The sequence below is a fragment of the Haliotis cracherodii genome, unplaced genomic scaffold (genome assembly GCF_022045235.1).
Source record: "Haliotis cracherodii isolate W230 unplaced genomic scaffold, xgHalCrac1.p SCAF_3, whole genome shotgun sequence".
Classification (NCBI taxonomy): Eukaryota; Metazoa; Mollusca; class Gastropoda; order Lepetellida; family Haliotidae; genus Haliotis; species Haliotis cracherodii.
In genome coordinates, this window is record NW_027266286.1 from 51,306,579 (window position 1) to 51,332,343 (window position 25,765).

General features: G+C 40.4%; 2 protein-coding genes across 2 annotated transcripts in view; both read right to left on the bottom strand.

The window, feature by feature from the left end:
* Positions 1-3,424: 3,424 nt before the first annotated feature.
* Positions 3,425-7,386, bottom strand: LOC139475025 (toll-like receptor 4). Its single transcript, XM_071258241.1, has 2 exons — positions 7,336-7,386; positions 3,425-6,309 (listed from the first exon to the last, which is right to left on the bottom strand). Exons 1-2 carry the CDS (start codon positions 7,343-7,345, stop codon positions 3,818-3,820), a joined length of 2,502 nt encoding a protein of 833 aa, XP_071114342.1. The 5' UTR covers positions 7,346-7,386; the 3' UTR covers positions 3,425-3,817.
* An 8,166-nt stretch (positions 7,387-15,552) lies between these two features.
* The window catches only part of LOC139474188 (toll-like receptor 4), a 10,309-nt gene continuing 96 nt past the window's right edge, over positions 15,553-25,765 (bottom strand). The window contains exon 2 of the mRNA XM_071257084.1: positions 15,553-19,181. Within this exon, the coding sequence (XP_071113185.1) occupies positions 16,677-19,181 (2,505 nt within the window). The 3' untranslated portion in view covers positions 15,553-16,676. The remainder of the gene's footprint in view (positions 19,182-25,765) is intronic.

Below are 25,765 nucleotides of genomic sequence, written 5' to 3' on the forward strand. Positions count from 1 at the left end.
TATCTGACCCAATCTAACAAAACAGGTGAGAGCGACTGACAACACGCCCTACCTCGCCGACAGTCTAATGCGGTCTTGTTTGTACGCGGACAATCTTTCACTTATATACTCTTAAAAAAGAAAGAAACGCTAAACGGATATTTTTGGCCATAAAAGCAAAACTAGCGGACCAAAAGGTGCAAAATGAAGAGGTTTAATGTGTTGTAGTGTCAGTGACAAATAGAAATGCAAACCATAAGTCGTGAAACACGTTCGATTCGGAAAAACGCTCCCAGTGCATTAACATGAGGGCCATGGAGCTGCACGTACTTCACGTGCAGCAGCACTATGAACGGTATTAAAGTGCAGGGTTTCGGTTGGGATCGGTTTCAGCAGCATGGGTCAACACGTGATTGGCCAAGGTCGGGACGACCAGGAGTAACCACCCCCGCCCAAGATCGCTACATCCGACTGCGTCACCTACGTCACCTAGAGGACGACCACAGCCACCTCAACGGCATCCCAAATACCCGGACTGCGCAGAATCTCCGACCAGACCGTACGAAACCGTTTAAGGGCAGCAGGTCTAAGAGCAAGACGTCCTGTTCGACGCGTCATATTAAGTCGACAACATCGTCAACAACGACTGCATTGGTGTTGTCAACACAGGGTATGGTATCAACTGCGATGGAGAGATGCCTGGTTCAGCGACTAATTAAGATTTGTCATCCGGGGATGGAAGAGCACGGGTCGACAGACGCCGAGGAGAACGTTACGCCGGAAACAGCGTACAGGAAGTGGACAGGTTTGGTGGGGGTAGCGTTATGATGTGGGTGGCTATCTCTCATCATGGCAGGACAGGTTGGGTCCATATCCAGGGCAATCTTACGGCTCAACGATACATCATCGAAATTTGCCTACCACACGTCCTCCCAATTGCAGCCAACGGCAACGGTGTATTCCAGCAGGACAACGCTCGACCGCATACAACAGGGATCACAAGAGCCTGTCTACACAACAACGTTGATGTTCTCTCCTGGCCCTCCAGATCCCCGGATTTGAACCCGATAGAGTACCTGTGGGATGAATTGGATAGACGGCCACGCTGACGTCAACCACAACCCCAGGCGTTGCAGCAGTTGACTTTTGCGTTGCAGGCTGAGTGGGCTACCATTCCCCAGGATGTGATTCGCATACTCGGCTCTTGCATGGGAAGGAGATGTCAGCCCGCTATCGATTCCAACGGGGGACATGCGCGTTTTTGATGGTAGCTGGCCTTCACCTGGGACTTTTCCTATGTACAGATATGACTAGTGTTCTCTCCACACCATTTTGGCTCAATACTTTGTACGGTTCGTATAAATGTATTTTCCTACCTCATACAAATCTAGCTTTGCGTTTCTTTTTTTAAAAAGTATATATCCCTTCCTTGAAAAAAGTCAAATGACGCATGATCAATAGCAAGGCAGGTGTTCACATTACTTTTTTTTCTTGTATACTTCAGCTTCTTTCTGTGTCACACATACAGTGAGAAACCAACTGAAGAAATAATGAGTTCTCATGAGTATAACAATGAAAAAGGTTGCTTTTGGGACCCTTAGGGTTTCCTGAAAACGGAACATGACATTTCATGATGTGAGTAGCATTGGTGTAATTTGTAATAGTGAGTGAGTATGGTTTTACGCCGCTTTTAACAATATTCCAGCAATATCACGGCGGGGGACACCAGAAATGGGCTTCACACATTGTACACATGTCGGGAATCGAACCCGGGTCTTCGGCCTGACGAGCGAACGCTTTAACCACTAGGCTATCCGACCGCCCCGTAATTTGTAATAATGAAAGCAAGACGACACAAATAAACACTGTAGGACAGGTGTAATTGGGTGTGAGGTGTAATGGGGTTTAACGTCACATTCAAGATTATTTCACTCATATAGCGACGACGTGCATGAACGTGTATGTGTGTCTAGTTTTCTAGTCCGGACTTATGTTAGTTTTACAGTTTAACATGGATACCCAACTTAGACACATTATACTAACTCCGAGCCGACACGTCTTTATTTAACGCCAGGCAGGGTATCAAGAAGATAGACGCTCTATTAGTTATACCACAGAGGCGGTTACCTGTTGGACAGGTGAGGTGAATTGGGGTTTAACGTCGCGTCCAGGATTATTGCACTTATATAGCGACGTGCATTCACGTGTGTGTGTGTGTGTGTGTGTGTGTGTGTGTGTGTGTGTGTGTGTGTGGCTGCTTGTACTAGACCGGACTGATGCCGATTTATAGTGCTTGCTCACTGAGATACCATGCCGCAGTTTAACATGAATACCCCACTCAGACACAGAATACTGACTCCGAGCCGACCAGTTCTTGTTTTAGCCCCTTAATGCCGAACGCCAGACAGGGTAACAACAAGTACCGTCTTTTAACGTCTTTTGGTATGACGCGGCCGGGGATCGAACTCCGGACCTTCCGCTCTCCGGGCGGACGCTCTACCACTAGAACACGGAGGCGGTCCCCTGTTGGAAAGGGTTATTTTCATGTTTGTAAGTAGAGTTTCCATTCAATGTTTGATTCCATTCAACTTGTGCTTTGTGATAAATACATACTGTATTTATGTTCAATCATTATGTTTTTCTAAATTTACAGCAATGGTAAAATACCTAGGAAATTATAAAAGATTCCAGAAACATAATTTTCTACTAATATTATGTCCCAATGATTGTGAATACTTAGTGACAAGAGAAAAAGAAATATCGTACGAAAGTATCATATTATAAATAAAGTCCGAAAGCAGCTTTTTTAGTTTATATTTATCAATCATGGCATTACAGAGCCACGAGGTCCAACGTAAAGCAAACAGTGTTTATCATGAAAATGTGGTAACCTGACATTAAAATGTTCCGCATGTGTCAAGGAGCGAATAAACCGATAAACTGTGAGTAAGTGTACGAATATATGACGCATCATAAATATGTTGGTTGAACATCCGGAGTATAAATGGCTGCTAATATCAAGAGCCCGGAAATATCGAGAGCAAAACCGTGAGATCTACTTGGCAAATAAATAGCCGTTTGCATGTCAACATAGACAGCATAGAATATCCGAAGGTTCAACTAAAATATGACCCCTGAAATGAAGGTTTATTGAGTCGGAAAGAGAAGTAAAAGTTATTATACAAAACATTTTTTTTTCATAAATTTATAGTTTTACAAGTTTACAGGACGTTGTAAAATACTGAAATGATGACAGTATAACGATGTGAGCCACCAATGTTTTCTGGCTATGACATATTTCGGTGAGAATAGGAACAACTGGCTACCCAAGTAGACACACTTCAGCACACAGTATCAGGTATAGCCACATATGGAAGTCTGGTTCACAAAAAGATTTAATAGGATTCAGCATGCTAAACTCCCATTATTATTCAGAGGGACCGATTCCAGTTCCTATTCTGAGTGAGTGCGCGAGTATGGTTTCTCGCAGCTATATTCCAGCAATTGCAGGGCGGGGGGACACTAGAAATGGTCTTCACACGTAGTACCCATGTGGAGAATTTTATTTGGCCTCTGATATACTGGATATGGGAGGTCATATTGTGACAGAAATATTGAATACGAATTAAACGAGTATACTCAACATAGCTTAAAGAGCAATAACAACCCATACAGTGGGTCACCACATTTGGTACAACAGTTCATAGATGTCAGTAATGTTGTGTTGTTTACATGGTCAACACTATTAAACAACCCCCGAAACGAATGGATGCTAATATCAGGTCGTATGTACAAGGAACATGTAATCTCCACAGATCAGCAATTTTCATCATTTTCTTTATATTTCCGATTCAGTCATGATGCACTGACTAACGTCTCTCCAAAGTCTCCCCTGATCGTCCATGTACTTCTTTACACAGAAGATGTTTCTCTCCTCCACAACATTCAGCAGGGCCGGGGAGATGTCCCCTTGTCTCACGTCCTCATACAGTACAAGAACGATACTTCCTGCGGGTAGTATAGAGGAAGAATACACAACACGATTAACAGTAAAGCTACACCATTGATCTTCCAGAAATGATCTGCTTAGAATTAGGAGCGTTTTCCAACTGGAATCTATTCCGTTGATGATGTCGTCAGCTATTTGTCCTCCAGGGATGGTGTCTCTGTCCTTCAGGAAGAGTTTGACTCCATGTCTGTCTTCCAGGTGCTCTCTCATAGTGTGACAGATGTACTGATAATCGCAGTCACTGTAGCCGATGTAGGCATCGTTAGGAAAGTCAGTACGCTTTGGCGGTTTGGCAACATTTACCAACCCAAACAACCGGTAAATGATGTTTAGGAGTAATGTCTTTCTCTGGTTTATCAAATAGATTAGAATCATGAATAATATAATCAGTGCAAAGGCAGAAACAGATAGTGACAGCCAAGTTGGTCCGGAACATTTTCTCCATATTTCATCATAATGATCATAAATATAAGATGGGGGTGTAATATGGCCACTATCAGATACACAGGTATAAGAATCTCTGTTTTCAACTTTCACATCTGTGTGGAACAGCCACAACACAAAGCCCAAATTCTCACATCCGCAGGACAGAAGGTTGTTGTCAAGGTTCAATGTGAAGTTATTTGTTGCTGCTAGGGAATCAAACTGGGTCCTCTCTAACTCTGATAACACAGGCAGTGAGTTGTAACTGAGGTCAAGACGTTGCAGAGACGGAGTTGTTGTGATGTCAAAGGGAATACTTTCAAAACGGTTAAAGGATAAATCAATAACAGTCAGTTGATTTCCAGAAAATATCTTAGGATCCATGACTGCTAAATCATTGCGACTAAGAATAATATTTTCTAATTTACGTAATGGCAAAAACATCTGACGTCCCTGCCGAAGAAGAAAGTATTTGCTAAAGCCAATTTGAGACATCGTGAGAGTTCTTAGGCCTGGGAAAGATTTCAAGACACCAGGATTCATGTTGGTAAAGTAGTTTCCAGAGATATCTAAATCAGTGAGGTTCTCCAAACCATATACATTATATTGGAAGGCATACCATCCGTTAAATGCAAGGTTCACACTTTGGAGCGATACAGCATTTTTAATTTCAATGTTACCGTTTATGTAGCCCATGTCACTCAGCGTGCCATGGCAATAAAAGTACTTTAGTTTGGGGGGCAAAGTGAACCGGAATGTTGGTACTGACAATAAGGAGTTGTGTTGAGGCATTGATGAGAAGAACTCGTTTCTTCTCAAGTGATTTGTAATATTCACAAACACTAATTGAGGCGCAAAGACAAGTTGGAATAAAATATGCCTGTCTCCCAGAAAATCATTATCAGACAGGTCAATATGTACAATGCAGTTTGAGAAACGTGAATTGGGTTTTAGGATAGAAGAATCAATCCATGCTATTTTGTTTTTTTTCATGGACATCTGTTCAACACATACACCTTGTATATTATCCAGCACTTCTTTTGTGAGAATTCTTAGTTCAATACTACCATACTGAAAGTTAAGGAAGTTGTACATTTCATCAAGTAAAATACTTGTCAGGTTTAACCCATTTAAACCATACATAGATGTAACAGCCTCTACTGGGCTCACGAATATACCATGAGAAAGATTCAAATCCTTCAGGCTTTTCAAATAAACAAAAGACATTTTATCTAAAGCTGCTAAGGGGCAACTACTAAGATCAAGGTCTTCAATTGGGATTTGTTTAAAAGATCGCAACGTATGGTTCAACACTCTCGAAATCTTGCAACCATTAAACCCCAAAAGAAGCCTTTTGAGACTGGTCATGTTGGCAAATCCAGATCCAAAGGTGGAGGTTTCAAATGTGTCAATTTTCAATTCAACAACACTCCTGAGTTTACCGAAAGCAGTTTCTGGATAACTACCCTCCGACTTTCGATCATTGTTGTGCAGATGGAGCTTCTGAAGTTTCTGTAGAGGAAGGAAGACATCATCTGGGTAGGTGGTGGAATCGAGCATCAGATTGTTTTTCTGCAAGAATAACTCCTCTAAGCTGTTAATGCTTTCAAATGTCCCATTTTGTAGCTTTGATAACTTATTGTTGGAGACGTCCAGGTATTTCAGCGCATTCAAGGAACTGTTGGGTTGAATGTGCAACACAACAATGTGATTGGTACTCAAATTGAGCGATGTTGTATTTTGGGGTAGATCAATTGGTACACTGGATAGGTTGTTGTTGGAACAGTTAACAAATATCCCTCCATACTTCACGTCATGATGGAACGTACACGCCCAAATAACTCCTCCAGAAAGACAGACAAAAAATAATAGTATGTTGTTTGTCATCTCCAGGTTGTCTGAAATGGAACAAATACTATTTTAAGTAGCATATATGAGCTGTCGGGTTTCACAACCATCACAATTAAGACGAACTAATAGTATTTCATTTAATTTCGAATTCAAATTTGGTCGAGCTTTCCAGATTTTAATTGTCCAGATTTAATCATACTTTTTTTTCTTGTATCACTTTTGAAACGCCCCCTACTTTGCCCAACTTTTAATCCAACGTTCTTTCCTTATTTGCGCTTGTTTCTTGTTCAATACCACACTCAGCAAAGGTAATAACGGGGTCTGTAAATACTCCAATCGGGACCAGACATAACGGTGATTGATATTATGATCAACGTATCACACCGTCGGAGTACGGTGACATACAATCAGCCAAGTCACCAAGCCATCGAGCCTCACCACCCGACCCATTAATCGCTTGACACAACAAGTATAGTTACTGAGGATCTTTTTAAACCCGAAATCCTCACAGGGTTCTTGTATATCTGTTGTGTCAAGACAAGCATTTTTAAGCACTTCAGTATCACTGTTTTCACCATTTCACGCCATTATGAACATGAATCAAAATTTACTTTGAATTAATTACATTTTATTGGGCGGAAGGTATCTTTGGTTCTTTTCTAAATAGGACAGAGAAAGCATTTCATTGCTCAAAATGTGATATTACTCATACACTACGGCCTAATCCATCCTACAGTTAGGACGATATGAGTGAGACCTTGATTTTGAAAGAGAGATAACATTCTGTTGTTAAGAATCATTAAACCCACTTCATGTCGTTCATCCTTAACTTTAAATTTAAAATTAAAAAAAAAAATACATCATGTTCACCTTACCTGGTAATGTTTAGTCTTGGTCCTCGTGTTCTGTGTTCTATTCGGCAGTTGCAGTAATTACACCGTCATCACAACAAATGTACAAAGTCTTTGCATTGAGATATAACACTGACTGCAGTTTCCCAATATTTTAGCATTTAGTCATATACCATTATTACACTCACCCTCTCACTCACTTAAATACATTACGATACTTACATATCAACATGGATCTTCGTTCAACACAACTACTTCTCAGTGCGCCGGCTATGGTCTTTTCCGCTGTTGTGGTGCAAGTGAGCTTTGATTCATTTGTATTGAAGCCCCAAGTGAGATCCGGGTTTCAAGGATTTATTATCATTGTGACAACGTGAAACTTGATTAAGGAAGGAAATAATGACCGTGTCACACACGAAGGAGTAGATCTATGCAACATGTATGCTTATGCACGAAGTATGTACGACATTATATGTAATATGAGAGGGCCGTTATGATACATATTTGTTTTATATATACAGTGTTTGGGGTAGCGGTTGAGGTGTGGTTGTGTGTGCAGCTAATCCTTAACCCAATCCAAGTAATATACTGCTAAAGGGGACAAAAGGAATTTACATTTACAACAGCATCACTTTCATAATAGCATCACTGATGTATTCTCCATATTCCTGAAACGGTACTCACTGTCTTACATAGAGGAGTTTACGACGTGGTTTAGGAGGTCGTAGCGCTAAGAGGCTTTCGTGAAACGGCACCCCGGACCTGACATACAAGCTCTCATACTTAAGGGCCGGTCATGTACTAGATGGGTCAGTCTCTAGGGGAGGATCATAAATTATGCACTAATTTGGGGAGGGTCTTGATAAAATGGATATTTTCTGATAAAAAATGTAGTTTTTTCATTTTTTTCTTTTCAGGGAGGTTGATAAAAAATATACAAAGGCCATGGGGAGAGTCTTAAATATATGACAACCATTAGGCTGGTACAGAATTACATATCGTAGGTGAAGGATTAATAGTCACAATTGTTCTCTGTCCATCATGTTGTTACAATATTATCTTCAGAGTCTGTTGTTTTTAGTTAACGTGCTCATGTTAATCCCTCGCACTTATTACTGTATTACATTCATGAAAGTGCGATCCATTTACCATCAAATGGTTTTGCTTTGTTGTGTGAGTGGTGGGTGCTAGAGAGAGGGCAGGGCATGCTTACCCAATTCGCAAACACTTGGTGTTATAACTGATTTTCAGTGGTCCATTCATATGATTGTCACCGCTTTTCTTCATTTTACGCCCAATGGAATCTGTCTCGTTGGATAATCGAGCCAGGTTATTCTCTGGCGTTGACCTCATATGTTTTCTTAGAATGAGCCAAGACGACATTGTACGGAATCATTTTGACAAGAGTTAAATATCACTTCTTGTAGAAAGACACGTGCGAATTTATGCACATTTCGTTGCGCAACGCATAGGCGTATTTAACGTGTAAATGAGTAAGCGAACGCTTTGACCTGTCAGGTAAATCACAGAGTGTAGGTTTTAACTATCGTGGGAAGAAAGATCGACATTGCTCATTGACGTTTCCCAGTTTCGTGAAACCAATGAGTGCTGGTATTGTTTATTATGAAAATTATAATTATGTTATTTCGCAATAGACACAATGCAGATGGTCATAAGGAATTGGGTGCGTTTTGGTGCCAGTTTTGTTGTTTAGGTTTTGTTGTTCAATTGACTGGTAATTGATACACGTTAATATAAATACATGTAATTAGCTTTGGGTGAGTGAGTTGGGTTTAACGCCGCTTTTAATAGTAATCCAGTTATATCGCGGCGTGTCAGCTTAATGTGGGAGAAAAGCCAGAATTGATGCAGGTCTCAGACTTTACCACTTCGGTGAAACGAGCACGGATATGGTGCTGACAAACCTAGAAACATAATCGGGGCGAACCGGGATTCGAACCCACAATCATAGGTTTCTGTCGTGCCAAAGGGACGCAACTCTGCACAGCAAATCGCGGCGCCTTAGACGACACGGCCACCCGTGTCCCCTTAAGCAGCTTTGGTGATACCTATGCACTTAATATTGAACGCACCCATAGAATTGGATAAAGTTAGGCTTGCAATCCCACTCAAGAAAATGTACAAAACAGCCAAGGTATATTGATGTTTTGATAGAATTAATGGGCACATTGTTTATTAGATGGTGGCCATTTCCAATCAGTTGGTCAGTTAGTACTTTCACATAAAAGGTAAGTTTGGATGACACTAATAATTACAGGGGTTATAACTCTTTTAAGCAATTTTGGGAAAGTATTCACAAAAGTTTAAAGCTGTAGATTATTTAAAATAGCACAAGCATTCAATTTTTTTTTCAAGCACAATTAATAGTACAATTGACGCAATAATTTCTTTAAACCACTTTGATTATAATCTCAAGGAACCGCACAACCTAGCACTACCGGAATAGAAGGAAAGTTTTTGAATATATGTAAATTCATAAATGACTTTATGGTGATATTAAATCATGTGTAAAATATACATATTTAGTTTTAATGCAGGACGAAATGTAGTCACCGCTGCTTTGAAATTCAGAAAAGTTTTTACAGGGTTATATAAACGCCAATCTCATTAAAATCAGATCTTAGTTCTCGCTACCGCTAAACAAAGATCTGAGGACATGCCATCACGTGTCTGACCAATCAAATTGTCGCTTACCAGATCAAGAACGTGACAGTTGCATGTTTTCTGATCATGCAACCACGAAAAGGTTAACGCGGGGTAGTCGGAACGACAGTTACTGGCTGTACGACTAAATTCGTCATAATCATCGTCTATCTCTCGCTTCAATGAGATAAACTTTTCAACGGAAGAGACTTTTCACAGGCCCTCTATTATACTTTACAGAATATTCATTTATTCAGTTTGAACATTTTAAATCGAGAACTTTGTCAAAGTATTTATCAAAGGGTAGTCTGGAATGGAGGTCGCCTGTTTGAAACTAGTGTCGTACTGCTCGAGAAAGCTGCTTTCTGACTGGTTAATGTCGACTTCTTAATTTTGTTATTTGTCATTTCATTTCTCATGTTGGTCAAAGTTCGCGAAAGATCGTGACCTTTAATGGGATGTCCTCAGATCTTTGCGGAAGCGAGAACTGAGATGTGATTTTAATGAGATTACATAAACGCGGGACTAAAATTATGTAAATGACATAATGATATTGTTACTATTTGCCGACGATATGGTATTTGTCAGCGAAAGCTCAAGTAGTCTTCAATTAATTAACAACCTTTCAGATAATTGTCACCAATGGGGAGTGTCTGTAAATATTAGAAAGTTGAAAGTTATGGAATTTAAAATGTCAAACAATCAAATTAAAGAACAGTTTTCGAATTGCTCAGAACCTTTAGAATGAGGAAAACAGTTTATTTACCTCGGTGTTCTTTTCCACTCAAATTGTAATTTAGAAAGGCACTTACTACCTTGTCTGAGGAGGGTATTACATCTTGCTATAAATTGCTGAAGGAAATTAGTACACATGAGATGTGTATCAGGCTTCACTTGAGATGATGGACGCGTGTGTGGCGCCAGTTAAGAAGTATGGCTGTGAAATATGGGTTAGCCATTAGCAAAGAGTACATAGAGGGTCCACAAAACATCTGTAAGAATATAATAGAAGTTGAAGAGAGTACACGGGATATCCAGCATAGGTATCCAATGTTAGGTAATCACTATACAATACGTACAATTTAACAGCTGTGAGAGTAACTGGTACGAAAACAACTTTTAATAAAATGAGATGCTTCAGTTCAAGGTGTAGAAAAGTCAGTTGAATGTCTTAGTCCTACCTCTTTGTTACGAAAACACAAGTTTATATTCAATCCAGTGTTTCAATGTTGAATCCTTTGGGAACAGAACAGAAGTTCATTCAAGGAAAATGCTTGGGTTCATTGAACCTTTCGTCTACATTATTACATTATTATATACATATCCATATACATATCAAAGCATAGAGGCTGGACTGTAACAGGTAACTCAATGTTACTGCGTTGAACATGTTATAAATCGACAAATAAAGTAACGTTATCTTTGATCTTGGCCGTAATAGCTGGACAAATTCATATTCAGACGGATATTTCCAATACAACCAATCAACATATTTAAGTCTGTTCCATGATGAACACGAGTTCCACGATGAAGTGGATCAGGCACCGGGCTACACTAACAAGCAATGTTCGTGTTTACAAATGTGAGACTGAGAACTGTCAACAGGATAATGCGCACTGTACTTGTGTTTTTTCTGTGAAAAGGATAAAATATTTCGTTTATTGCCTTGTACCTTTATCCAAGCAGGAGAACATATGATGGATATGTACGAGTTGTTAGCAGACATATGTTTATTTAAGACATATGCCAAAACTATACAATATCATTGTTACCTCGCATTGTAATAGGAAACGTGACAATGAGAATTGAAATGAATGATTAAGGGGTATGAAATCCACGAACAATGTGTATACCAGACGGAAATGAAAACAATAGATTGTAACATTCAAAAGACAAACCGGAGCTGAGAGTTATATTTTGAGTAACTTGCAGATAACATTTGCAGATTACAATTAAGCAATCACCAATAATTATCGTTTGACAAAACATCTTGTTGAATGTCCTCAAGCAAAACATTGTTAATCAAATTACACAACTTGTACATTGAAAATATATCCAGCGACAAACATTTTCCATAATCATAAGTATATTTCTAAACACAAAGTCGAGTGCTCTATTTTGACAATATCATAAGCATGTGTTTATCGATTCAATTTTTGTAAAAGAATTAATTGTTTGTACCAACCTCAACACAGCTATTGTAACACAAAGTCAAAATCAGCATACATCTGGGCATATCGATTGGATCACTGAAAATCATCGATGACACCAGGTGTTCGCGAAAATTGTAAGCATGTCCTGCCCTACCTGTAGCACACGTCACTCCCATAATATGCATAGTTCAAAAGTATGTGTCTGCTGCCGGGCATAACACAACGGTGCTCCTGTCATGCACTCATTTAACGCCCTTTCCTAATGGCATTTCAATAACCTGAAGAACTTTTCGAAATGAAAGGCATTCAAAACATGCTAGCTCATGACTGGATTTGACATTTCTACGCCTTGAATTGAAGCATCTGATATTTTTTAAAGCAGTCTTCGTAACGTATGCTCTCAAACACCTGTTGAATCTTAAATTATGTGTATTTTATGGTGAATACCTTACCTAGGTCAGAACTGAGCCTTGATTTCAAGCAATGGTCTCATGTACCTCCAACGGAGCGCGTACAACGCACACTGGGTTTAAATTTGCACAAGTAGCTGCAAGAGGTGCCTCTTTTAGGAACTGTGACTTCCTTGTCTGGTACCTTCCTTGTGACAGAGAAAGGATTATACATTTTCGAAAGGCGTTTTCGTGTTTATGTACTGCCTTCATAACACACGTCTTGAGATAACTACGCGTACAGTCGCGTTCACCACTATAATGCATACATGCATTGATGAAAAGGAGGAGCATGACTCATCTTAGTGGGGTTATATTACCGATGTTTGCATTTGCGTATTTGTAATCTCTGCGCAGCTCGAAATGTCGTACATGTGTGTTCTGGTGACAGAATGTCAATACATCGCCTTTCTGTAACGGTGAATACGATGACAGCGCGGTAGTTGAAGGGTCACTATGTTCAAGCGCCCTGTGTGGAGTGAATTTTGGTTTGTTTGTTTTGAATGTTGATCTCAGTTGGAAAACTGACTTTTTTCGTGTTGAGAGGTGCGCATCCAGGTGTTATAAACATGATATAGCGTAGCCACTACTAGTTAACGTTTTGATAAGACATTATATACTGAACTGCAAAAGAAACGTCACCCCAAGTAACATTGCATGAAAAGTTGTCATTTAAATATCTGGGTAATTTTTGTCAAAGTTTCTGAAATTTAACATTACCTTGTCCGGAAAATGAAATTTGATGATAAAAAAAACAAGCCAGATGACAATAAAACCGATATAGCGACGTGCATGCACGTGTGTATGTGGCTGCTTGAACTAGTCCTGACTGATGCCGATTTATAGAGCTAGCTCACTGTGACACTATGCCGCAGTTCAACATGAGCACCCTTTATGCTGAGCGCTAGAAAGGGTAACAACAAGTATCATCTTTTAACGTCTTTTGGATCGAACCCCGGACCTTCCGCTCTCCTGGCGGACGCTCTATCACTAGACCACGGAGGCGAGAGTGAGATAACAATGAACAATCAAACAACGCATTTTCGGTTGTTCACAACATTTGGTCACAGCTTTATAGAGGCATGAGCACGTCATGTATAGACACGCAGTACATGAACAGTTGTATTCCGTCCACTCCATCTAGGTGTACACACTACAGGCCAGATTTTCACAGTAAATCACACACATCGAAAACAAACCGATTTGCGCATTCGGTTTGTTGCTCTATTAAAAATGAGTGAGTGAGTGAGTGAGTCAGTGAGTGTGTACGGTTTTACGCCGCTTTTAGCAATATTCCAGCAATATCACGGTGGGGGACACTAGAAATGGGCTTCACACATTTTATCCATGTCGGGAATCGAACCCGGGTCTTCGGCGTGACGAGCAAACGCTTAAACCACTAGGCTACCCGACCGCCCGCCATTGAAAATGAAGCGGGTCTTAATCATTACGATGCACACTTTATGGGGATTGTGTCTAGTTTATAATTTGTGTGGCTATTTCTAATTACAGTGTGTGGCATTCCACTGCTTGGTAGCTCTCTGCTGGTTTCATATGTAGGCTTGCATTAACGATACGACAATTCTTTTGCCCTTGTAACAATTCACAGAGTTTCTGGTGTTGTGGTTTCGTGTGCATGGTACTGTCGATTGCTTATTTCAATGATTCCAGACATTCAGCCTTCATTTACATTTAATATATGGTGTATTGGCTTCACATGCTGATGTCAGCTGTGTGGCATGTTGTCTTGACATGTTACTTTTGTGGTGTATTGCTTTCACGTGCCAACTTTGTGGTGTATTGTCTTCACATGCCAAATTTGTGGTGTATGGTCTACACATGCCAAATTTGTGGTGTATTGTCTACACATGCTGATGTCAGTTGTGTGGCATGTTGTTTTGACATGTCAACATTGTGGTGTATTCCCTTCACATGCCAACTTTGTGGTGTATTGTCCACACATGCTGATGTCAGCTGTGTGGCATGTTGTCTTGACATGTTACTTTTGTGGTGTATTGCTTTCACGTGCCAACTTTGTGGTGTATTGTCTTCACATGCCAAATTTGTGGTGTATTGTCTACACATGCCAAATTTGTGGTGTATTGTCTACACATGCTGATGTCAGTTGTGTGGAATGTTGTTTTGACATGTCAACATTGTGGTGTATTCCCTTCACATGCCAACTTTGTGGTGTATTGTCCACACATGCTGATATCAGCTGTGTGGCATGTTTTTTTTACATGTCAGCTCAACATTGTGGTGTATTGCTTTCACATGTCAACTCTGGCGTGCCATGAAACATATACATGGTATTGTAAATCGACCTCAGTGGTCACATTAAGAGAGCTACACGTACACGTTCTATGTTGTTTACACGTTGTCGTACTTCCGTATGGTTATCACACCCTGACGGGGGTCGTCCTGCATTCTTACACGTGTCAAAACACAAGCAAAAAGGGTCCTCTACACTATAGGCCAGTATAAATGTTTGAGTGAGTGAGTGAGTGAGTATGGTTTCACGTCGCTTTAAGCAATAGTCCAGCAATATCACAGCGGGGGACACCAGAAATGGGCTTCACACATTGTACCCATGTCGGGAATCGAACCCGGGCCTTCGTAGTGACGAGCTAACGCTAACCCGACCGTCCCAATAAATGTTTGAAATGGTAAACGTTTAATTGAAACTGACACATACTTCTCTTGATGTACTTGTCAGACTAAGGCTTCTGAAAGGAATATTCTTGTCCATTGAAAGGTTACTAAGATGCCCTAGTTGTAAGGTGGATTTGTTTGTTTGTTGTTTAATGCCGCACCCCAGGTATATGACGGCGGTCTGTAAATAACCAGACAATACAGTGACATCACGAAAATCGATCTTCGCAATGTGGATCTCCCGTAAGTCGCCTCATTCGACAAGCATGGGTTGCTGAAGACCAAGTCTAACCCAGGATCTTCACGGGTCTGTAAAGTCGAAGTAACGGATGAATACCTTGCCTTTTAATATGCCCATATAATACAAGATAAAGGGTCTAAAATTACTTCCCAACTACACAAGATTTTGATGCAGCATAGATGCTCATCCCGTCTATTAGGTGTTATAAAATTAAACAGATTAATAAAATACTTTGTATTATACATCATTTTATTCAAATATGTTTGAACAACTTGTCAAAAGTCGAAAGTCAAAGTCAGAAGTCTTTATGTTAGCATGAAGTTTCTGAAGCTTTCTCAGATAGAGCTATCTGAACTAATCTAAAACTACATGCGGATATTTGGCAACATTATGGAAATAGAGCTTTTGTGAAACAATTAAAAAAAATAAATGTATTACTTTCAAATACCCACGCATACACATACTTACAAAAACACACACATGATCTCTTTTAACTGTGTGTAGTCATGATATCACTCACTGGATTGTTTGGTCCAGAATCGATAATTAACAGACCGCCGCCATATAGCTGAAATATTGCTGAGTGTGGCGTTAAAAAAACAAACAAACAACAACAATGTTTAAAACATTAAATACGGTATGAACAATTTCTGAGAATCCACTAATACGTTCATTCTTATCAACCATCTGCCAAAGTTTCATCCCCCGTCCCCGTTTCCTTTCAGTATTTCCTATTATTCATTTCCTTAGTTTCATGATATTTCACATGATTTACAAATGCTTCTTGATTTGCGTTTGTATACAAGAAGAAATGTAAAATACTGCCTTTCATTACTTGGTCACTCGAACTTGATATCGGTGGAAGAATCGTTAAGTGCAAGAAACCAGAAGTTGTTATCCCTGAAGTTGTATGTTTCTTATTTAGTCATCAACTTCTAGTATGCCAAATTCAAACAGTTTATCATGTTTCACCTTTTTGCGAACACGTGAGCTGATGTCACCACAATGTCATAGTGATTCACAGACACATGCTCATGATATTGGGCGGTCGGGTAGCCTAGTGGTAAAAGCGTTCGCTCGTCACGCCGAAGACCCGGATTTGATTTTCCGACATGGGTACAATGTGTGAAGCCCATTTCTGGTGTCCCCCGCCGTGATATTGCTGGAATATTTCTCAAAGCGGCGCAAAACCATACTCACTCACTCACTACTCATGATATAGTCAGAATAGTACAATCGACTCTTTGTTGCTTTTCTCTTACACCACAAACATCACGCGATGGATGTTTTACTTTCTATATTACATTTGTTACATGGAGTAGTTTGAATTATGATAATGAATAATGCAATACACTTTATACAACTTAAGTACGTATAGTTCGAAAGCAGAGTTCGAGATGGAACCTATTTGTCTTTGGGTATCACAATACACTGACAGACGTCTTGCCACAGTTTCCCTTCCTCTCCCCTGTACTTTTCCATGTCGAAGATTTGTTTCTCCTCCACAACGTTCAGCAAGGTCGGAGGGATGTCCGCTCGTCGCATGTCCTCAAACAACACCAGAACAATGCTTCCTACTGGCATTCTAGACGAGGAATACACTACACGGTTGACAATGAAGCGGCACCACTGATCCTCAAGAAATGATTGGCTGAGAGCTAGAATTACACTCCAGCTGGAGTCTATACCGTCGATGATGTCTTCAGCAATTTGTCCTCCGGGGATGGTGTCTCTGTCCTTGATGAACAGTTTAAGCCCGTGCTGGTTCTCTAGGTGATCTCTCACGGTGTGACAAATATATTGGTAGTCGTTCTCGCTATATGCGATGTAAGCATCGTTAGGGAAATCCTTTCTTTTCAGTGCTTCCTTTGTTGTCTTGAAACCAAACATCCGTAAAACAATATTTATGAGAAGCGTTTTTCTTCGATAAATGACAAATATTGCAATCATCACCAATACTATGACAGCATAACAAACAACACTCACAGAAAGCCAAAAGCCCCCTACACATTGCTTCCATATTTCATCGTAATGTTCATATATGTAGAACGTATTTGTCACGGCACCATCGTCTTTGGCACATGAGGAATTTTCTGCTGTTGTTCTCACATTTGTCTTGAACAACCATATAATAAAGTCCAACGTCTTACATCCACACGACAGGAGATTACCATTCAGGTCTAACGATAGGTTGTTCCTTACGGCCAGTGCATCGAGCTGTTTCATTTCCGTTGTTGAAAGCGCTGCTATTGAGTTGGAGCTTAGGTCAAGGTGACTCAGATAGGGCGTTGTAGATAGGTCAAAAGGTATTGTTGAAAATCTGTTGTTTGACAGAATGAGGGACTTCAGTGGAACGCCTTCAAAGGAGGTGACACTGAGCATTCGAAGATTGTTCGAACTTACGTCCAGTGTATGTAGGTGAGGCAGAAAAGATAACCCATGTTGTACTTTCGATAATGCCTCTCCCAGGTCAAGATTGGCATCAGACATAATCAGGGTGTCAAGCATAGGAAAGCTGGCTAAAAACAAAGACGATATTCCGGCACGGTTATTACCTGATATGTCTAAATAAGAAAGGTTATGAAGCCCTCTGACTGTACTGCTGAATCTGTCAAGGCCTGCATATGTCAAGGACAGATATTTCATCGACATACCATTATATATGGTTACATTAGAAAAACAGCCAAGGTTCTTACCACTGATGGTCAAATACACCAATGTTTCTGGGAGTGTGAGGCCAATTGTCGGGAGTGAGATTTCACATATTTCTACAAGTTTTTGTTTCGTAGATTCCTGTGTCATGCTGAAGGTATCTGACAAATTGAGGGATACAAGATTTGGCATAAGGGATATTTCAAACAATATTTTGGGATCTCCAAACCAATCATTCCCAGAAAAGTCAATGACTTTAATGCAGGAAGCAAAAGTGGACCCATCATCTACAACTGAATTGTCAAACCATAACAGCTTACAGTTGATCATTTCAAATCTTTCCACACAGACGTCTTTCAGATTTGCAACGATGGTTTTATCTAATATTCGCTGATTCATTAACCCTACTTTAAGATAAAACAATTGAAAGATATGATTAATTTTGATGGAGGTTAAATTTTTTCCTCTCAGGCCATACATTGCAGATACCGCTTCAGTGGGAGTTAATGTAATTGCGTTTGACAAGACCAGATTCTTCAGGGACGCCAGGTACCGAAATGCATTTGGTCCTATTCTGGTAAGTGGACATAGATGGAGATCCAGTGTCTCTATCTGCACATTGTACTGAAATGATTTGAAAGTGTCATTATAAAGATATAAAAGTTTGCACTGGCTAAATCCAAACATAAGGCGCTTCAAACTTGTAAGCTCTGAAAATCCTGGTCCAAAATTGGAGTAGGTAAAAGTGTCAATTTTCAGTTCTTGAACATGCTTAAGCTTTGCAATGGCCTTTTCCGGATACGTTCCTTCGTAACGGGGGTCGTTGTTGTGCAGATGGAGCATCTGAAGCTTCTGTAAAGGTTGGAATACGTCATCTGGGTAGGTGGTGGAATCAAGCCTCAACTCGTTGTTATTGAGATAGAGTTCTTCTAAATCAGCTGCCTCCAGAAATGCTCCTTCTTCGAGTATTTTGATAATATTAAACGATAAGTCCAGATATTTCAGGTTCGGCAAATGTAGGAATCTCTTTACAATGCGCGAAATGCTGTTATGACTCATATCTAAACGTGTTGTATTTTGTGGAAGATCGGAAGGAATGCTTTTCAAGTGTCTGTTCCGGCAATCCACAGAAATTCCATGGAGATCGTGAGACTGGATACAGCCGTGTGTAGATTCTGCAGTGACCGATACAAAGATCAAGATCAAGACCATCACTACCGCCATTCGATCGCACATGGTTCCACCGTGGTTCAGCATCTGGTGGTTGGAACACACGTATAATTATATAAATAATAACACAAAATATCAGTTCTTATAGACTAATAATGACAGTTACGTTCTTGTATGATATAAATTAGGATAGGTTAGTCGGCAAAATCTCTAATTCTGTCAATCATTTTGAGTTATGGGATGATTGTATATCACATGATCAGTCTTTTTGTGGACAAAATGGGGCCTTACATAAGAAAAGCTATGATACATAAAGACTTTTTTTATGTAATATAACACAGAAGGTCGACAGCAAATGCAAGGCATGATCAGGTAACACAACAAGCTTTTTGTTAGTCCTTAGATTGATTAAGAAATATGCATCACTACATGCTTCCTTTGGATATAGCAAAGGAAGGAAATTATGGAATGCTCTATGAAACCCGCTAGGTATAAAAACGATTTCAGAGCTTCTATATCTTGACAGTGGTTGTAAATTGGCAAGTTGTTAAAGAGATACAGTTCATGTTTTCAAAATAACCTTTTTTACTAATAAATAACACAAGGGGCACTTTTTCCCTCTCATAAAACAACGATGTAGCTCAACTCACTGCACCGACGATTCCCGTTACAGAATGAATACCCAGTAACGGTAGTTGTACGAAGCGACTGTGACTTAACTTGGTGACCTCGACCGCCTCCGTGGTCTAGTGGTAGAGCGTCCGCCCGGAGAGCGGAAGGTCCAGGGTTCGATCCCGGGCCGCGTCATACAAAAAGACGTTAAAAGATTGTACTTGTTGTTACCCTGTTTGGCGCTCGGCATTAAGGGGCTAAAACAAGGACTGGTCGGCTCGGAGTCAGAATACTGTGTCTGAGTGGGATATTCATGTTAAACTGCGGCATGGTATCTCAGTGAGCAAGCACTATAAATCGGCATCAGTCCGGACTAGTACAAGCAGCCACACACACACATACACGTCGCTATATAAGTGCAATAATCTTGGCCGCGACGTTAAACCCAATTTCACCTCACCTCACCTCACCTTGGTGACCTCATTGTTTACCCTGAAGGCGTGGGACGTTGCCTTTGATATCAGTCACAGAAGGCTAACGCATACAATTTTCTGCATGCAAGATTGTCACAATCAAGAAAGTGCATTGTGAGGGTAAGGTGAAACCATCACCTCTACAATTCAAGGACACACCTACAGTTTGAAAAAAGTCACCACGTCCGACTTGACTGAGGCATTACCATCCAGTTTAGACCTTTTCGAAATGCCTCCATGTCAGAAGTGTATTTTACAACATTATCATGTAAATGTGCGTCTACTTTCGGCCATTACTGACACCAGACCGTTGAATTTATCATGCCAAATGGAGGGGGTGATTACTTGGATCTAACTTGATCTCCTCTACCTGTGAAACTGAGCGACACCCACGCTGAAGGGTCCGTACTGGCGCAGAAAGAGCATGTGCCCCCTGTCGATCTGTTTCGTCAAGCATTATGGTCAAAGATAGCGGTACACCTTCAAGGTCAATTGGTCAGTTCGAGTAAAGGAGTAAACCTTACAAAGCCATGCTTCAAACTTTGTTATGGAGAGGAAGCCAACTTCAATCCCAACTGTTCTGGAAAGATACTGGTGACACAACTGCTGACAGTTGATTCCACAGATCCATTATCTGGAGGAAATGATGGTCCCATCAATCGAGCACCTTTCATTGAGGGAAGTAAACTCGTAACTATGTCCGGTCCACTGTTGGAAGATGTGTTCACTTAGTCAATGGAGTCGATGTTAGTATCAAACTGTTCAGATCCAGTCCCCTTTTTACACTTATGGCTGGAGCTAGTGAAAACGAGTACAAAATAGAACTACAAGACATGTACCTGAAAGTCTGCAAGCTCAGAATGTATAGTGCCCCGGTTCTGGCTCATGCTAAACAGTTTGAGAAAGCTAATTCGTTGTACCCGTACATCTCTGAGACAAGCTGGCATGAGTGCTTCGCAGATGACTTATACATTTGATAACTTACTTCATGACAACTGTCCAACTCGAGTCGTTGTTGGGTTTGTCAGTGGAGAGGTAGTGAGCGGTTCCTACTCTAAATGCCCTTTCAACTTCCAGGGCTCAATTATCAAAACAGTGGAGCTGTATTTAGATTGGGTCAGTGTTCCAGGTAGACCTGTTGATGCAGACGACAAAGAAGCCTGTGTGGAATTTGTTTGAAGGAGCCAACACGTGGCGAGAGGACACGATTTACAAAGAACGGAGTTTGAATTCTGCAACGCCCGCTTCATTTTCAGCCTAAAACTTTGTCCGCCAATGACAAGTATCGTAATGTTTTAAAATCAGGGAACCTGAGGCTCGAAGTTCAATTCAAATACACCTTTCATTCATCATCTTAAAACCAGATCACATCAATATCATCAGAGATGAGGCGGTCAGACGGGCAAGGCTTCTAGCTCGTGTTACGGCTTAATAACCATGCATATAGTTGCCATAACCGGAACCAACATGAATAACGGAGACTTCTCATTGAGACCCAGTGTTACTAAAGTCACCATGGAGTCAACATCTTGTCCAGAATGTAGTAAACTTTTCCAGATGTGATAAAATGCAGAGACACAGTAGACAGATGCATCAGACCCTTCCTACACCTCACGTCCCTCCTCCTCCCTCTCCTCAACATTATGTCTGTGAACAAGAACCGTTCTAATCTCCTTAACTAAAAGAAATAGATATAAATCAAGATGGCGATATATAATCACTATGTCTATAGAAACCAAAGGACTCCGCCTCCCCACGACGGAACAAAAACTAAAGAAACTAATGTGTGTTAAGAGGCGAGCGAAACTGGGTGCTCCAGGCATGAAACACTACCCTAGACATAGTAAGTAAACTACGGTTATAACGAACTTAAAGGGACTGCTTATTTTAGTTCGTTATAATCGTAGTTCGTTATAAGCATATATACAGCATAACTTCAGCAAATAGTAGGGACCAAAAACGTAAGTTCGTTGTATCCGTCAGTTCGTTATAAGCGGGGGGCACGGGTGGCCCAGTCGTCTAAGGTGCCGCGATTCGCTGTGCAGAGTTGTGTCCCTTTAGCACGTCAGAAACCTATAATTGTGGGTTCGAATCCCGGTTCGCCCCGATTATGTTTCCAGGTTTGTCAGCACCATACCCGTACTCGTTGGTTTCACCGAAGTGGTAAACGTCTGAGACCTGCATCACTTCGGGCTTTCCTCCCACATTAAGCTGACACGCCGTGATATAACTGGAATACTGTTAAAAGCGGCGTTAAACCCAACTCACTCACTCACTCGTTATAAGCGTGTTCGTTATAACCGTAGTTTACTGTACATAAAATTGGATACAACTTTTTATGCTTGTCGAATCAAATTGTAACACACCATTTATTGATTGAGTTAATAAAAGGACGAAAAATAAATAACCGTTTGTGATTATGTCGTGATACACATAGACATAGAGTAGTATATTCACTAAGTGAAAAGATTGGAGTTGCGAACGAACACACGAATGTACAATGTGACGTAGAACAATGTCAGACAAATTCCTGTCTTACATAAAACACATGATAAATTCACTCGGGGCGAGGCGGTGTTCCACAGGCTATTGTTTTACTGGTTAACAGTCATTGAAAGATATCAACTTTCCATGACTGGAACCCTTATGTCTAAGATCTTATACCCTCTGAGTTACTTTTCTCAAAGTGTTATTCAATGGTTAAATGACATATACTTGTAAATACATATAGATAACATGTTTCAGCCAGTGTCGTTTTAATATTAACATTTCACTCTGATTGGAAATGACACAGAGCCTTAAGACTGAAATATGTCGTATTCCTTGGATGTTGGTAGTAGGGTCAGGCAAATAATCCTTATTCGTTTTCTTCTGCCGAGTGTGCGTTTTTGAATAATTGACTACCCCTGTCACATAGACCACGTTCGGGCTCTGTCGTCGTTCTGACACACTCACACGCTGTTCTGATAGATAAATACCGCATGACCCATGTCGTTAGCGTCTTGTTTCATTTCAGTTGGTCAGGTAGAGAAAATACATAGACGACGTTCAAACTTGCTCCAGGCAGTTCAGTTTGGATTCGTCCTGAAACACTGCATCTGTGCTACAATCTGACGTCATGCTTCTCAATAGAAACTGTCAGTAAAATAATATGTTCAAAACGGGTGACAACGAAATTTGCCTCGAGCCCAGACCGAGAGACAGACACGAATACTGTAAACATAGCATATTGCAACGTATGTCATACTCTTATTTCGACTCAATCCCCGTCATGTAGCGTATCGTTGGTATATTTTAATAGTGATCCAACCCGCTCCTTTGGACCTTCGACTTTCGCGAAACCGTTTAAGCAATTTCTTCTATAAATGACATGAAAATATTTTCTCGGTGTGCATCCTATATTCTATGACATGTAGGTTTTCATTGAAGAACTTAGTAAACTTCGAGTACTTTCTTCTTCTCTTCATCGTTATTTAGTCAATTGTTCATAGCCATAAGCTAAAATTAAAATTATATTGCTCTCAGAGATCATTCCGGAAATGTATTCATTAGTCTTTCATTTATTGATTTGTTTCAGGCGTAACTATCATTTTCCAGTGGCCCTGAGTAGGCGTTATACCTGTTCTCATTCAGAAACTGTCTCACGTCAAGTACGGTGCAATTGTCACTATCACAAACGACAGCTCGTGTAGAATAGGACAAGACAAACTGTGTGTTCGAGCAGTGTGAAGAACCGTTGATAGACTGCAAACGGAGATTTCAATAGGATGGTCGTAAAAAATACGTCACTATCTATTAGTTTCATTTTTCCAGTTGGAAATACTAACTGCATTAACGATAGTCAAAATGGTGATTTATGTCATCAGAAAACCAACCAGAGTTCCGACTACAGCGTCCTCCCGATAAAAGGGTTTGATACGAGCGCATCTTCTACGTTCATTGGCAACTTGACGATTAACCTTAGATCGCACTAATATATCTTGACCGCACATTCCACCTAGAGATGACGTATTCTATTTTCGTTGAGTTATAAAAACAGGAAGTGAACCTCAACTGGAGACGGTGAACATTGCTTCCACTCCAAGCTTAGAACGAAACTGGAATGACTGTTAACTTTTAAACACTGCCATATGTTTACTATCTGGCCAAATATGTGTAAATTGCGTGAAACGTTATCACCTAAAAATATATCCACTTTGAAACATCTGTCCAGATTCATCATAAATTTGAACTCATTATTGCGTTAAGGTGCCTAATTTTATTTCTTTTGATGATGATGATGATGATTATTTTTATTACTTTATTTGCTTATTTTTTTATTTATTTTAGGCTTGTTACCATCTTGATCTGCATTGTATATTATATGTTGTATATATATATATATATATATATATATATATATATATATATATATATATATATATATATATATATATATATATATATATATACTCTTGTACCACCGTTGGTGGTTTTTCAGAGAAATAAACTGAACTGAACTGAACTGATAAAGCCGTTTCTTCCTCGGTGACTCATCAGAGTGAGTGAGTGAGTGAGTATGGTTTTACGCCGTTTTTAGCAATATTCCAGCAATATCACGGCGGGGGTCACCAGAAATGGGCTTCACACATTGTACCCATGTCGGGAATCGAACCCGGGTCTTCGGCGTGACGAGCGAACGCTTTAACCACTAGGCTACCCGACCGCCCCGACTCATGAGATATGTAGCGTGTGCGTTCAAGCGATTCCAGACGACTAACACGCTGCTTACGTAGAGGTTATCACGCGAGTGTGTGTGTGTGTGTGTGTGTGTGTGTGTGTGTGTGTGTGTGTGTGTGTGTGTAATATCCTGCATTGGGAATAAACATTGTATTGAGCGAGCCTTGGCGAGCTGAATACATAGTGTTTATTCCTGATGCAGGATCTTTACTATCCCCAAACACACAAGCGTGATAACCTCTTTATCATATAATGTCATTCTTTAATTGTGCGCTTGAAAATCGCTTTCCCTCTCTCATAAACATTACCGAAACATTGCGAGTTTTCCTGGAATGCGCGCATTAATATTTATTACGTCAGGGGGTAAGTGATGTGTCAGTCGGACAATGACAGTAGCTAATATAGTTCCAACTGAAATCTGTTTCTTATACAGTGGCAAAGCAACATATACGCATAACAACTATTGTTTTTACTTGCCTTTCGCGGCAATCCATCGGTCTGACCGCTAAAGTAACTGCCCTTTGTTAAAAGGAAGCTACTCTAACACTAGTCTATGACATGCGACGTCACGGCCATGTTCAGACGTTGTTGACAGTCAGCCTGTCCTGTCATAACGTTAGCAAGTGCAGTCGGATGTACACACATCGACAAAACGAAACGTAACATTCCAATCTACCACTGTTGTCAACACACGTTTTCCTTGTTGATGCAAATTCAACGTCATAATTTCATATATCCTCCCCTACTCCCCCCGCCCCACCTCCCCCTCCCCCAATATGGAAAAGGTCGGCCCCCAAATATGTAAATACACAACCTATTTACGCATATGTGTGCACACACACACACACACACACACACACACACACA